At 52.4% G+C, this 15,513-nt stretch overlaps 1 protein-coding gene across 7 annotated transcripts in view; it reads left to right on the top strand.

The window, feature by feature from the left end:
- The window catches only part of RGS12 (regulator of G protein signaling 12), a 122,732-nt gene that overhangs the window by 29,486 nt on the left and 77,733 nt on the right, over positions 1-15,513 (top strand). For all 7 annotated transcript variants that reach the window (XR_014244427.1, XR_014244428.1, XM_082391240.1 and 4 more), the window contains exon 2: positions 1,395-3,372. Coding sequence is in view for 5 of the 7 variants with exons in the window: in XM_082391240.1 (XP_082247366.1) it covers positions 1,495-3,372 (1,878 nt within the window). In the remaining 2 variants the exon portion in view is untranslated. The remainder of the gene's footprint in view (positions 1-1,394; positions 3,373-15,513) is intronic.

Here is a 15,513-nt window from a genome sequence, read left to right as displayed (position 1 = left end):
TCCGTGGCATGTGGGATCTTCCCAGACCAGGGCTCGAACCCGTGTCCCCTGCATTAGCAGGCAGATTCTCAACCACTGCGCCACCAGGGAAGCCCTGTATTGCTTTTTAAAGCGATCTCTAAAGGGTTTTGTGGGGAGAGGGATCCTCCCAGCGGGCCTGGCTGCCGCCCTCTGCGAGGCCTGCGTGTGGGGCTGGCGTCCGGGGGCTGGGGTGTCGGGATGGGGGGCTCCCTGGGCCTCCCCTGCTGTGTCTGTGCTGACACCCTTCCCCCCTCCCTGGGGCTGCAGTTCGGTGTGTGCCCGGCAGAGGGGCCTGCGGAGCCTGCGGGCCCCCAATGAGAGCCCCGGTTCTGAGTCTCTGACGAGCTTCCCTGGGGACAGCATGTCGCTGGGGGTGGAACGCAGCCCGCGTGACTCCACGGGACAGGGTTCTGGAAGCTGGCGCCTGTTTCCTCTGGACCTCGCCCCCGGGCCCTCTCCCTTCAGTGGTTCTGCTTCACAGCCCTTCACTGTGATGGTTCAGAGCCCCGAGTATACGTGAGCCCTGCGTGTCCTCCTGCTGGAAACCCAGGGGTGGTCTTGGGGATCCCAACATGGGTTTGTTTTCAATGACAACCAATACTTTCCATTGTGAAGTCATCCTCCTGGAGCAGTTAAGTTTAAATTCTTTTGCTCTTTTTGGTTGTTTCATCTGTGCTGTCAGGCAGCCTCTATAGTATCAGGTTGGCCAAAAAGTTCCTTTCGGTTTTTCTGTAACATCTTATGGGAAAACCCAAACGAACTTTTTTAGCCAACCCAATATTTCAGACTAATGTGTTTTCCCCACACGGTGCTTTGTTCAAAATAATTACTTGAGGGAGGGTGGTGGATATGAGGGAAAACAAGCTGACACCCCTTCCTGGAGAACTTTGTGTGGAGGGAGCTTGTGATCAAAGACGGGGCTGGACTAGGGGTCATGCAGCTGCCTTTCCACCCTCGGCTCTGCCCCTGGCTCAGCGCGTGGCAGGGAGCTCCGGGGAGCTGGGCACCGGTCCTCGGAGCACACCCTTGAGTGATTAGGGTCCAAGGGCTCTCCTCTTTCCATCCAGACAGGGAGGAAGCAGATTCTGCGGCAGTCCTGTGTTCCTCAAACCCGGGGTGGGATTAGCCTCGGCGAGATCGGAGTTGGGAAGGATACCAGCCCTGGGAAATGCCTTCTGCTTTGGAAGATTTCTTTGGCCGACTAAGATTTGTTGCACAGAGATAGTGCGTCTCCTTCACGTTGACATTTGTGTGGCAACGAGAGACTCTTCCTGTGACGGTTTTGTTGTGAATTATCTTTTTATGTTTGGGTAGTAGCAGTAAGCAGTATAAATATGAGATCTTTAACAATGAGCTTTATTCTTCTTCCTTAGGGCATTATTTCAAGGAGAACTATGGTAGCTTCCAGCATTCCCTGAACCATGGATCTGCTGGCATAGTGAGCTATGCTCCTGGTCTCGGAAGCACTTTGAGATGTACAGAGCGGGGGACCTGGGGGAGCGGCCGCTGCTCGGGACGGCGCCCCCCCGGATGCGGAGCGTGGAGGTGGCCAGAGGAAGGGCGGGGTACGGATTCGCGCTTTCCGGGCAGGCGCCCTGTGTGCTCAGCTGTGTCATGAGAGGCAGCCCTGCGGATTTTGTGGGCCTCCGTGCTGGCGACCAGATACTTGCTGTCAACGAGATCAACGTGAAGAAAGCGTCCCATGAAGACGTGGTGAAGTTAATTGGGAAATGTTCTGGTGTCCTGCACATGGTGATCGGTGAAGGCATCGGCCACCTGGAGTCCTGCTCCAGTGATGAAGAGGTTGGATTTTATGAAGGAAAAGGCTGGCTGAAGCCCAAACTCGACTCTAAGGCATTAGGTATAAACAGAGCAGAGAGAGTCGTTGAGGAAATGCAGTCTGGAGGGATTTTCAACATGATCTTTGAAAACCCTGGTCTTCGAGCAAGCAGTTCAGAGCCCTTGAAGTTGAAACAAAGATCCCTTTCAGAATCAGCCACTGGGCGATTTGACCTTGGCCATGAAAGTGTAAATAATCCAAATACCAGCCAGCTTTCTAAGGAGGAGATACCGAAAGTTGTGAACGATGATTCTGTTTTCAGCGTTGGGCTGGAGACTCATGAAGACTTCGGGGTGGACGCAAGCATTTTGAACGTGGCCATGGTTGTGGGCTACTTGGGCTCCATCGAGCTGCCGTCCACCAGCTGCAGCCTGGAATCGGACAGCGTGCAGGCCATCCGGGGCTGCCTGCGGCGCCTGCGGGCCGAGCAGAAGATCCACTCGCTGGTGACCATGCAGATCATGCACGACTGCGTGCAGCTCTGCACGGACAAGGCTGCTGTCCTGGCCCGATACCCGGCCGAGAGGCTGGCGTTCAGCGCCGTGTGCCCAGACGACAGGAGGTTTTTTGGGCTGGTGACCATGCAGGCTGCCGATGACGGGAGCCTGGCGCAGGAGGAGGAGGGCGTTTTGCGGACATCCTGCCACGTGTTCATGGTGGACCCGGACCTGTTCAGTCACAAGATCCACCAGGGCATCGCCCGGCGCTTCGGGTTTGAGTGCACGGCCGACCCTGACACCAACGGCTGCCTGGAGTTCCCCGCGTCCTCGCTCCCAGTCCTGCAGTTCGTCTCCGTGCTGTACCGGGACATGGGCGAGCTGATCGAGGGCATGCGGGCCCGGGCCTTTGCGGACGGGGACGCGGACGCTCACCAGAACACCAGCACCAGCAGCAACAGCGACAGCGGCATCGGGAACTTTGCCCACGAGGACAGAAGCAGCCGAGTGCTCGTGGTGGACCTGGGCGCCAGCTCGAGCAGGCACGGCCCCGGCGGCAGCGCCTGGGAGGGTGTGGTCGGGAGGGGCTCCCAGCCCTGGGGCGCCCCCTGGAACGGGGCCTTCGGCCACGACCCCGAGGGGGCCCCGTTTGAGGCCGCTCTGCAGGCCGACAGGTGCCGGGACCTCGGTAAGCACCTGGGGCCCGCTCCTCACGTGGAAGGCCCCCCGGCCTCCTTGCGATGCTCGGTCCCTCCTTCCAAGAGGGGCGCTGCGGGCCCCGGTGGTGGCTTCGGCCAGCGGTGGCTCCCGGTCCATGTCCTGCAGGAGTGGCAGTGCGGGCACACCAGCGACCAGGAGTCTTACACGGACTCCACCGACGGCTGGTCCAGCATCAACTGCGGCACGCTGCCCCCTCCCATGAGCAAGATTCCCGCTGACCGCTACCGGGTGGAGGGCAGCCCCGCGCAGCCCCCGCCCAGCACCCAGAAGAGGGACTGGGCCAGGAAGGCTCTCGGGATGCAGACCATTTTCGGCCCCCATCGAAGTGTTAGGAAGACTAAGGAAGACAAAAAGGTAAGCCTGTTAGGGGAGGGTCAGGAAAGGTGAGCGTGGTTTCATAGCTCGGTCAGTTACTGATGAACGACGGCACCTTCATGGCCCAGTTCCCAGTTCTGCCTTCCTCTGGCTGCCCTGGTGGCCTGTGTCGGCTTCAGGGCGTGTCTGCCTGGATTTGCCCTGGCTCTGGGCGGGGCGGGGCGGGACGTGGGTGGGACAGGTGGTGGTGGAAGAGATGGTGACCTCCCGGCCAGGGTGAGGCCCTCCTCCCTGCTCCCCACCCTTTCCTGCTGCCCTGGGTGCCGGAGGGGCCTGTCCCGGCAGCCCCTTTGAAGCCCACTTCGTCTCTGGCCCCAGTGGCTGAGGCCTCACGCCCTTTTGAAGCAAGAAAATTCTGGAAGCACAGAGACTGGTCGCTTCAGGACGGGGAGCTTCACCTTGGTGTTTCCTTCATTGAGAAAGTCCTGCTAGGAGAAAAACAACAGCTGAAGTTGGCAGTGGCTCGTGGCTGGAGCGTCAAACAGCTGGGGGCGGGGCCGGGAGCTTGGTTCGGAGTGGGGGGAGGGACTCAGCGCAGCAGGAGGGCTGGCCCTGCTGGCATCTGTGCTGGCGGGCGGGCTGGCCCTCAGCTCAGCTGGCTTGGAAGGAACCCTTCTCAGAGGACCTTTGTGATTTAAAACACCTTTATTGGGTTTGTTCCCGCTGTGGCCTGGGTTGTGGAGTTTGTTGAACGTTCTGTTCAGGATCCGTCCCCTTTCCAAGTCTTATTATTTTTCATCGTAGAACACATCAGAGAAAACTTAAAGACGAAGGAAAGGACAGGCCTCCCATAGTTTTAGCTCCCCTAAACGACCATGTAACACTGTGATGTATCTAAGCATAGATTTGTGCTTTTGTAAACACAGTTGTAGTCACGCAGGTTTTGACTGAATTCCTAAAGTGGCCGGGCTAGCGGGACTTCTGCCCTGTGCGCACCTTCCCTCCCGTTCCCTCGGTGGAACTGCGTGGGCTGGGGTCTCCTTCCACCTGCGGTGCGGGCAGTGTGGGCGGTGTGGGCGGCAGCTGCGGCCTGGGCTTCCCTGTTGGTTGGGGGAGGGCTTGGGGAGGGAAGGCCCTGGAAGGTGGCTAAAATGTTATTAGAAATTGGGGAATTCACCACCTCTTTGAACACATATCCCACAAATGGGTTTTCTCCATTGCCACTGCGCATGTGAATTGTTACACTGGCAGGAATAAATGGTGTTTGTCTGGCGGACTGTGGTGCACCCTCATGTCCGTTCACTTGGTGGCAAGTCTCAGGCTCCCCCCAGGGGCTCTGACCTCAGGAGACCCAGAGACAGGGTGCCGTGCTCCCCGCTCTCCAGGCGAGGTGACCCGTCCTCGAGGGCTAAGTGACTTGTCTAAGGCTCAGCAGTCAGGACGAAGCAGGTTCATGAGTCAAACCTTGGGCTTCGTCGTCTCGTTTTAAAGACTTTATTTTTAAGAGCAGTTTTAGGTTTATAATGAAATTGAGAGGAAGGCACAGAGAGTTCCCTCTACCCTCAAAGGCACACAGCCTCGCCACCATCAGCATCCCTCACCGGAGGGAGGGATCCCTCATCCCTCGCTTGTCACAGTCAGTAACCCTGGAGCCCATAGTTTATATTAGGGTCGCTGTTGGTGGTGCGCATTCTGTGGGCTTGAACGGTTTATAGTGACGTGTGTTCACCATTGTAGAATCAGACAGGGTGGTTTCACTGCCCTAAAAGTCCTCCGTGCTCTGCCTGTTCAGCCCTCCCCTGCCCTCCCCCAGCAGCCACTGATTTTTTTCCCTGTCTCCGTAGTTTTGCCTTTTCCAGTTGTCGTATAGTTGGAATCATACAGTCTGTAGCCTTTTCAGATTGGCTTGTTTTACTTAATAATATGCATTGAAGTTTCCTCCATGTCTTTTCATGGCTTGATAGCTCATTTCTCTTTAGCGCTGAGTACTATTCTGTTATCTGGAGGTACCACAGTTTATGTATTCATTCACCTTCTGAAGGACACCTTGGTGGCTTCCAAGTTCCGGCAACTATGAGTAAAACTGTTATAAACATCTGTGTGCATGCAGGTTTTGGTGTGGACATAAGTTTTCAACTCCTGTGGGTAAGTACCAAGGAGTGGGATTGCTGGCTCGTGTGGTGAGAGAATGTTTAGCTTTGTAAGAAACTGTCTTCCAAAGTGGCTGCACCGTTTTGCGTTCCCACCAGCAATGATGAAAGTTTCTGTTGCTTCACATTTTGGCCCCAGTTTGGTGTTGTCAGTGTTCAGAGTTTTTGCCATCCTGACACGTATGTAGTGGCATCTCACTGTTGTTTTACTTTGCATCTCCCTTGATGACATGTGAGGTTGAGCATCTTTTCATATGCTTACTTGTCATCTGTATATTTTCTTTGGTGAGGTGTCTGTTAAGATCTTTGGCCTATTTTTATCAGATTGTTTGTTTTCTTACTGTTGAGTTTTTTTTTTTTTTTCAAGAAATAGGCCTTTAGTTCCTTTATTTTAATATAAATTTATTTATTTATTTGTTTTTAGTTTTGGCTGCGTTGGGTCTTCATTGCTGTGCGCGGGCTTTCTCTAGTTGCGGCGAGCGGGGGCTACTCTTCGTTGCCGTGCGCGGGCTTCTCCTTGCGGTGGCTTCTCTTGTTGCGGAGCACGGGCTCTAGGTGTGTGGGCTTCAGTAGTTGTGGCATGTGGGCTTCAGTAGTTGTGGCACACGGGCTCAGTAGTTGCGGCTTGTGGGTTCTAGAGTGCAGGCTCAGTAGTTGTGACATACGGGCTTAGTTGCTCCACAGCATGTGGGATCTTCTCGGGCCAGGGATTGAACCCGTGTCCCCTGCATTGGCAGGCGGATTCTTAACCACTGCGCCACCTAAGAGTTCTTTGTTTATTTTGAGTAACAGTCCTTCATCAGATGTGCCTTTTGCAAATATTTTCTCCCATTCTGTGGCTTTTCTTTTCATTCTCTTGATATTGTTTTTCACAGAGTAGAAGTTTTAAATTTTAATGAAGTCCAGCTTATCAGTTCTTTCTTTGGTGGATCGTGCCTTTGGTGTTGTACCAAAAAGTCATCACTAAACCCACGGTCATCTGGGTTTCCTCCTGTGCTATCTTCTAGGAGTTTTATGGTTTTTTATTTTACATCCAGGTCTATGATCCGTTTTGAGTTCATTTCTGAAGGGTGTACGGTCTGTATCTAGATTCCCTTTTTTTTTTGCAGGCGGATATCTCTTGTTCCAGCACCATTTGTGGAAAAGACAGTCATTGCTCCCTTGTATTGTCTGTGCCCCTTTGTCAGAGACCAGTGGACTATACTTAGGAGGGTCTTGGGCTCCTTTTTAATGTTCTTTAACCTTCAACAAAAATGTTGTGGAAACGAAGGTATTGGCTGTTATTGCTTATACCGTAACAAAAGAATGAAGTACTTGACATGGGATTGATGTTTCCAGCGCTGGAAGATAGCAGTGTAGTGTTCACTGTTTGCAGTGTGCTTTATTTCCTTATTTGATCTATGAGCTCATTATCTTACTGACAAGGAGAGTAGGGTTTACACACATTGAGCGACTTGCCCACAGTCAGGTGGCGTTCCTTTCCTGATGTGATGGGACATACGATTTATCTAAAAATAAGTAGTAATAAATTGTATTGTATTGCATTCCAGCTCTGATCTCTGGAAGTGTATCCGTGGCTCTTTGCTAACTGGGTTCCCCCGCATTATTAGCGCAGTCTAATCCCACAGCCCCTGCTGGAGCGGCCGAAGCTTCCAGGGTCCTAAGGTGGGTCTTCTGGTGTCCCTCCTGGCCTGGCTTGAGCTGGCTGGTGGCTTGTCAGGATGAGCAGAGGACAGGTCAGGAAGGGATGGAGGAAGGAAGTGCTGGAAATGCGAAGAGGAAGAGGCGTTAGGAGCAGGAGGGGGAGATGCCAGAGGTCGTGGAAGGTCGAGTAGTCGGTGTCCGGAGTTACTGTAAATTCCTCTCTGTGGTGACAGTGGCTTCAATGTCTTACTCTGTGCAAAATCAGGCTGTGTCCGTCAGGATCTGGCCAGGAGACAGAAAACACACCCGCGAGTTGAACGGGGAGACGTTAGAGTGAAGGATCAGTAGCCAGACCAGAGGTGGCCCGCTGGCATGAGACCACTAACGGAACCCCAAGGAGGGAGCAGCGGAGGGGGCGGGGCCAGCAGCAGCCAGGCGGAGACTTAGAACCGAGAGCAGGCGGCCGTGGGGCTGCAGCCAGGGCTGCCCGGGAACAGGCTGCCGGGAACGACGGCCCCGAGGAGGATGCGGGCGCAGCCAGCCCCCGCCGCGTGGGAAGCAGCCCGACGGGAGCCAGCGCAGCCCCTGCCGGCGGAGCACCGTCTGCAAGGCCCAGCTCCGGTGTCCGACGCTGGCAGAGAGGTGTGGGCTTGGCGCTAAGAGGCGAGAGACTCTCGGACGCCTGGCTCAGCCCAGCATCTGGCGCCCTCTGCACACTCCATCTGATCTTCGCGCAACCGAGAACCTCAGCAGGGCGCCCCGCACGGCGCGCAGCTGTCCTAGGAGCGGAGATGCGCTCTCCCCTCCTTGCTGTTTGTTGTTGTTTGTTTAGGGGCTTTTCTGAGCAAATTCTGTCCGGCGCATTCTTTGTTGTGTGTGGCCGCGAGGTCTCGGCTTGGTTCGCTTAGAGGTCAGCTAGTGACTGGGCAGAGATTTCCTTCGATGCCTGGAGCCGGTCAGTCTCGGCCTTTGCCGAGGGGCCTGTGTGTGTGGAGCCTTCAGCGCTCAGCCAGGCAGCTGATGGCCCTGCTTGGGCCTCCACTCCTGCCGGTGCAGCCATAGCCCTGTGCGTGGGCACAGCCCTCCATGGCCTTGTGGATTCTGGGGAAACCTTGGAGCTTTTCACACCCCTAGTGGACTTCTCACCCCCCCGGCTTCTCCTTTTAAGCCGGCCTTGGCTGCCTGTGCCCCTGATCCCAGGCCTGGGGAGCGGCCACTGCCAGGACGCCCTCCCCATAGCGCCCTCTCTCTCTCTCTCTCTCTCTCTCTCTGTCTGTCTCTCTGTCTGTCCTTCTGTCTGTCTCTCTCTCTCTCTCTCTCTCTCTCGCAGCCCTAGGGTGGTCTTTAGTGGTCTCTGTGTTTATGATTGCTTCCATGTTATACTCGACAGCCCTTTGTATTAAATGTTCCCTTTGAAACTCTGGCACGCAGCCCTTCTATTCTGTATGCACAAAGGAAGCCAACTCTTAGAGGGGCTATACCACTGCGTTCAGTCACCAGCTGGTCTCTAAGTCCTATCAGTTCTCCGTCCAGACAGTCATCTTTTCAGGATGCTCCTTTACCAGGGCTTCGTCACTGTCTTCTTGGTCCTTTATACCCTAGCTCAGTCCAGATCTCGGCTTTCTGGGACCCCTTGGCTTTCGGGGACCCCTTACTCCTGTGGACGCCTGGAGGGAAACTGGCCAAAGAGAAGGCCCACTTTTCTACGCTTGCTCGTTCAGGTGGACACCTCTCTGCCTCTCAGGCTCTTTTATTATGCTGGTCAAGTGGGAGGTTTGCAGAGGGAATGCTCGGCACTTTGACCCCCTCCCAGTAACATCCAATGCTCTGACTCCTAGTGCACTGACCTGGGCAATGCTCCTGAACTGTTTCCTCGTTGGGGAGCTGTGGGATACTGGGCTGGGGGCTGGGAGCCCATCACTCGTAGACTTAACCGAGTGTATGACATTGTTGACGAGAGTTAAATAATGTTTATAAATGGATGCCTTTCCATTTTATTAAGAGTTTGTTAAGAGTTTGGGTGGGCTGCCCAGGGCTGATGTGGAGGCTCCCCGTTCATCAGGAGCCAGGTTCCTTCTGTGGTCTGTTGCCATCTTCCGCCTGTCTGTGCCTCCACATGAACTTGAAGATAGCCGCTCTGCAGGTGCAGATGGAGACAGCTTTCGTCTACACTCCAAACTGCAGGAGGGGGGGAACCTGCTGGAGGAAGGGGAGCCTGCAGGAGGTGGGGAGCCTGCAGGAGGAGGTGGGGAGCCTGCAGGAGGAGGGGGGAGCCTGCAGGAGGAGGAGGGGGGAGCCTGCAAGAGGAGGAAGGGGGGAGCCTGCAGGAGGAGGAGGGGGGGAGCCTGCAGGAGGAGGTGGGGAGCCTGCAGGAGGTGGAGGTGGGGAGCCTGCAGGAGGAGGAGGGGGGAGCCTGCAGGAGGAGGAGGTGGGGAGCCTGCAGGAGGAGGAGGTGGGGAGCCTGCAGGAGGAGGAGGTGAGGAGCCTGCAGGAGGAGGAGGTGGGGAGGCTGCAGGAGGTGGGGAGCCTGCAGGAGGAGGAGGTGGGGAGGCTGCAGGAGGTGGGGAGCCTGCAGGAGGAGGTGGGGAGCCTGCAGGAGGAGGAGGGGGGAGCCTGCAGGAGGAGGAGGTGGGGAGCCTGCAGGAGGAGGAGGGGGGAGCCTGCAGGAGGAGGAGGTGGGGAGCCTGCAGGAGGAGGAGGGGGGGAGCCTGCAGGAGGAGGAGGGGGGGAGCCTGCAGGAAGAGGAGGGGGGGAGCCTGCAGGAGGAGGAGGGGGGGAGCCTGCAGGAGGAGGAGGTGGGGAGCCTGCAGGAGGTGGGGAGCCTGCAGGAGGAGGAGGGGGGGAGCCTGCAGGAGGAGGAGGGGGGGAGCCTGCAGGAGGAGGAGGTGGGGAGCCTGCAGGAGGAGGTGGGGAGCCTGCAGGAGGAGGAGGAGGAGCCTGCAGGAGGAGGAGGGGGGAGCCTGCAGGAGGAGGTGGGGAGCCTGCAGGAGGAGGTGGGGAGCCTGCAGGAGGAGGAGGTGGGGAGCCTGCAGGAGGAGGAGGGGGGAGCCTGCAGGAGGAGGAGGTGGGGAGCCTGCAGGAGGAGGGAGAGCCTGCAGGAGGAGGAGGGGGGAGCCTGCAGGAGGAGGAGGTGGGGAGCCTGCAGGAGGAGGAGTTGGGGAGCCTGCAGGAGGAGGAGGGGGGGAGCCTGCAGGAGGAGGGGAAAGGGAGCGGCGCAGTCCCCGTAGAAGCTGCAGGAACTCTTTTGCTGCTCCTCAGTGTACAGGCCTCGTCACCTGACTGCACGCTGCTGCAGGCGGGGCTGGGAAGTGCGGCTGCACAGGCAGGTGTGCAGCCCAGATGTCCATCGCTGCTCAGAGGGGACTGTGGCTCTGGGCTCTGCCATGGGGGATGGGGCGGGGTGTTACCCACGTGGAAAGCCGCCCAAGACTCACGAAGCGAAAAAGCAGGTCACATGTGCGTATTTAATATGATCCCGCTTTTGTGTAACGTATTTCAATACCCCCCCAAATAAACCTAAGACATTTTAAAGCATACGTATGTTTGTATGTAAGTATATAGAAAAAATTAAAAGGAAACACTCCAAACAGAAAGTAGTAGTTACCTCAAGTTAGTAAGTGAATACTGGGAAGGGTCCAGGACACTATAATTTTATTTTGTGGTGTTTTGATTTTTTTGTTATGGGAATCTGAACATATTTTACTTATTTAAAATAATGCCTTTGGAGGAAAAATGAAAATTACTTTCTTAATTCTTTTAATGAGAACAAAGTGAGGATTGGTACTGGAAGCTGTAGTGGTATTTCTGTGGCATTGCTAATGACAGTTCATCAGCTATCCAGCCAGGAGAGTATTGGATTCCACAGACAGATCTTGTGCAGTTTTTCTAGTACAATGAGAGGAAGTTTTAAAATAGATTCTAAAAAATTCTGGAGAATACTAAAAAGGCCAGGTTAGGGCCCCATGATATAATTCCCTCTAAAAACAGCAGCTTTGATCTTCATCCCTTGTAAACAATGCCCTTGGGCAACATTGCATCTCTCTCTGCCGAAGCAAGAGGAAAGGAAGCAAACAATGGAGATAGAGTCAGCTGGTCTGGGGAGATGACACCACTCACAGGCAGAGGGGCTGGGGGCGGGCTGGGAAGGGCACTGGGCTCCTTAGCTCCCTACCGACTCGCTCTGCGCAAGGCCTTCCTTCTGACCACGTGCACTGAGCGCTCTCTGGGGGGCTCCGTGCTGCGTGCGGACCTGGAGACCCAGGCCGGTGGAGGTGCTAGGGGGAGCGGGGGAGAAGCGCTTGGGCGCTCCTGGAATAGGCAGGGCAGGGCTTCCCAGAGCTGGACGCAGTCTGTAAGACGGAGGTGGGGGGACACTGAGGTGAAGGAAACGGGAGCAAAGGAGCAGAGACACAAAGCAATGCCACCCCTTACTGTTCTTTGGTTTTGTATAGTTGCCAGGAAAAGTGAGAATATTCAGAGCTAAGTGGCCACTGCCAGAATCAGAAGTGTATGAAGTGCTTGAATCCCTTATTGATTAGTTTTGCTGTTTCTTCAGCTTTATAAAAATGGCTTTATAACACAGTCTTCTGCAACCTGTTTTGAGATCACTGAATATCATTTCAAGATTTATCCATGATACCATCTGCAGCTGCAGTTCATCATTCTAACTATGTAACATTCCATCGTGTGAGTGTACCACCACCACACACACACGCGTGTGCGCGCGCACACACACACAGAGCCATTAACAAAATGACTGATGATGCTTTGGTGAACATTCTCGCACACGTCTCCAGGCGTGTATATGAAGGCATTTCTCAGGGTCTATCCAAAGAATGGAATGGCTGGTTTGTATCAGGGCCGTGTGTTAAGCTTTTGGTCTCTGTATCCGTTCATATTGACAGTAGACAGGTCTCTGGAGCAGACACAGCTTTAATTACTGATGTACAATACGACAGTGGTTCCCCCGTGCCCAGTCCTTGCCCTGGACTGGAGCAGTGAGAACCGCAACGGGTATCACCCCTCAACTCCCAAAACAGGGATCCAGGAGATTATACATGTGCTGCCCCCTTCCCCTCCTTAAGGGGGAGAGAAACCGTTACTCTAAGCAAATCCTCTTTCTAGACAGGGGAAAAATCCTGGGTCTCTCCTCTCACCCTTTGCAGGGCAGGTGGGTGTCTCCAGGAGGGACATAAGATCAGCCTCTCTGGGAGGTGTTCCAGGCCTCATTCCTTTGAAATGTCAGTCTCACCTGGAGTTTTCACCATCTGTTTGGTCATAATTTAACTGCTGAGTCCCAGGACATGGAAACTTTTAGTACAGGTCCCAAGTCTCAGTAAACTTTGCTCAGAATGCTGTAACCGTGCAGAAACATGCTGTTTTCCTGACAGTCCCGTACCAGCTACTGTAAGAACTCAGATCGCTCCACATCCTTGCTGAAGCTTGCCTTCGTCAGACTCCTCCAGTTTTTGCCAATCTATTAGTTGTAAAATGGTATCTTGTTGCGGCTTTAGTTTGCATTCCCTCGAGCACAAAGTTTTGATTTCCTCTTTGTTGAGGGACCTACTGAAATCTTTGCCCATTTTTCTGTTGGTTGTCTTTCTCTCTAATTGGTAGGAGTTACAGATTTTGGCTCTTAACCTTTGCCTATTACAAGCGTTCCACGAATGCCCTCTCCATGTTCCATGTGCTGTGGCATTTTGATGAACAGAAGTTCTTGACTTTGATGTCGTCCAGCTTGTCAGCCTTTATCTTGCACTTTTGACATAACACATTCACTACTACCCTGAGGACAGAAAGATTTTCTCCTTTTTTTCCCCTAAAATTTTTTGGAGTTGATTTTTGTGAATGGAATAAGGTGGGTGGCAAGTTAATTTTTTCCTCTATGTGGACGACCAGTTGTTGGAGCACTAAATTCAGGCTCTCACGAGGCCCAGTGGTGCCCTCTGCTGTGTGCTGTGTGTTCACATATGTGGGTGTCAGTTCTCTGTCCTCCACTGTCAATACCCTAACTGCACTTTACCTCCAAAATTGTACCTTTGGTAGTAAGTCTTCGTATCTGATAGGCCGAATCACCTTATCTGATCTTGGCTTTGCTTGAGCCTTGCTCTTTTTTGAGCCTTGCTCTTTCATATAGATTTTACAATCAGCTAATAAATTCTCCAAAAAAAAAAAAAATGTTATAGACTTTTTTATTGGGACAACTGACATATGTAGGATATTGAGTCTTCCTATCCATGAAAATGGTACCTCTCTTCATTTATTTAGGTTTTCTTTCTTTTCTTTCAGTAAAATTTTATAGCTACCTTCATAAATGTTGTTAATTAGATTTTTTCTTAGATTATTTGGCCAGATTTATACCTAGGTACCTTATACGTTTTATTACTATTGTAAATGGGTACCTACTTAAAAATTGTAAATGTTAACTTTTGTGATATATAAAAGTACAATTGATTCACTGCTTTCTTTGTGCAGCTGCCTTGCCAGGATTACTTCTGTTTGTATTCGTTAATACTTGTCATCATGAATGGATGTTGAATTTTAGCCTTTCTTTTTTGGTTCTTTTTGTGTTCATTGAGACAGTCAAATGGGCTTCCTCCTTTAAAATGCTAACGTGGTATATTACACTGATAGAGTTTTGAATATTGAACCATGCTTGCATTCCTGAGATAAGCCTAACTTGTGCTTATCTTTTTATATGCTAATGGGTTTGGTTTGCTAGTATTTTTGTAGAATTTTTGAATCTGTGTTTATGAGTAAGACTGTCTTATAGTGTTCCCTTCTCTCATTGTTTTTGTCTGGTTTTGGTATCAAGTTTATTCTAACCTCATAAAGTTATAAAATCAATGGTGGCATTTTTCTCCCCCTTTTCCTCCTCTTCTTCCTCCCTTTCTTCTTTTTGGTGTATTGAATCTCTTATTTAAAAACTCTATTAGAGATGAAATCTGTTTAGTCTGTTATTAACATAGCTACACAAGCTTTCTTCAAGTCAACATTTTCTGTCCTTTTATTTAAACTTTTCCATTTCTCCATGTTCTAGGATTGTTACTATGAGTGGCAGGTAGTTGGATGTTTTTCCTGATCCAATTTGACATTCTGAGATTCAAGAGTAAGACCGTATTGACATTCTGAGATTCAAGAGTAAGACCGTAATAAATTGGCAAATTTAGTCCATTTATATTTATTGGGATTACTGGCATTGTAGTATTGGTTCCATGATGTTACTGTGTACTTTCCGTAAGTCTGTTTTTTCCTAGGCTCTCTCCTCCTTTCCTGCCTTTGTTTGTGTGTTTTGTTTTCAAGGCTGTTGTTGGTTTTCTTGCTTTCTTCATCACCTCCTTTATTGGCTTGGAAGTTATGCCACACACCTTGTTTCTGTCTTTTTAAGGTTTTCACTCTTGATGACTGCCTGGCTCTTTATTTATTGAATAAACAAACATATTCCTTAATTTTCTGTCTCGAGTTGGATGTCCTTTCCTACATAGTCACCCTTTTCTTCCTTGAGCAGGACACCCAGTCTTGGCTTCTTTCTCGAGAAGGTGATTCACTGTGACCAGGAGCCCTTCTTCAGCTCCCACATGTTATTCCAGAGTCACCACTCTGTGTTTGTCCAGTGTCTTGTTGGAAATAGAATTTTGTTGATTTTAAAATTGATTTGATTTTGGGCTTAGAATTCTTCCTGATATGGAGAGTTTTGTAGGAACCAGATCTCACAAGTTGTGCTCGTTACTTAGCTGTTGTCCCTCAGCCCCAAGCCCGCCTTCTGTGATGGGCTCTGGGACGGGGGTCTGTGCCCTCTTCCCCTTGCCAGCTGGGTCACCACCTGGCTCTGCTCCCAGCGGCCAGGCGAGAGGAGGAGGGTCCTGCAGTTTCTCCTGCCGCTGCTGCTGAGTCCAGTTTGCGGTTTCCCCGCCTTGCCCCGGGGCCTTGTCACCCCCCCAGACACCAGCCGTTGCCTGTGTCCCCCTCTGAGGTCCGAGTTCCGGGTCCCACCTGCCCCTCATCTGGCTGCAGAGTTTAAATAAGTCCTCCTCTTCCCATACTGTCCCAGCCCTGGGGGTGCAGCCGCTTCCCGTCCTGGCATCTTGGAGTCTCTTTCTGCCCTTTCAGTTCTCTGATTCCTGCTTAGCAGTTCTTTGTGGGAAATTCTCTGTTGAGCAGTTGGTATGGTTTTTCTTTGTGACTGATATGGTGGGAGAAGTAAGTATGTCAGCTGGAAATCCTACTCGGCTTCTCTTGGGCAGGTCTTCAGATGATCTGGTCTCTGTTTTAAGCTAAACAGCATCCTTGGTTAATTTGTTCAGTAAGTGCTTACTGAGCACCTGCTGTGTGCCAGGCACTGTTGAGGGGGGACACAGCCCTTGCCCCACTGGGGCTTCTGGTCTAG

This window comes from Balaenoptera borealis (genome assembly GCF_965194805.1).
Source record: "Balaenoptera borealis genome assembly, chromosome: 4".
Classification (NCBI taxonomy): domain Eukaryota; kingdom Metazoa; phylum Chordata; class Mammalia; order Artiodactyla; family Balaenopteridae; genus Balaenoptera; species Balaenoptera borealis.
This window is presented reverse-complemented; position numbering and strand designations above follow the sequence as displayed.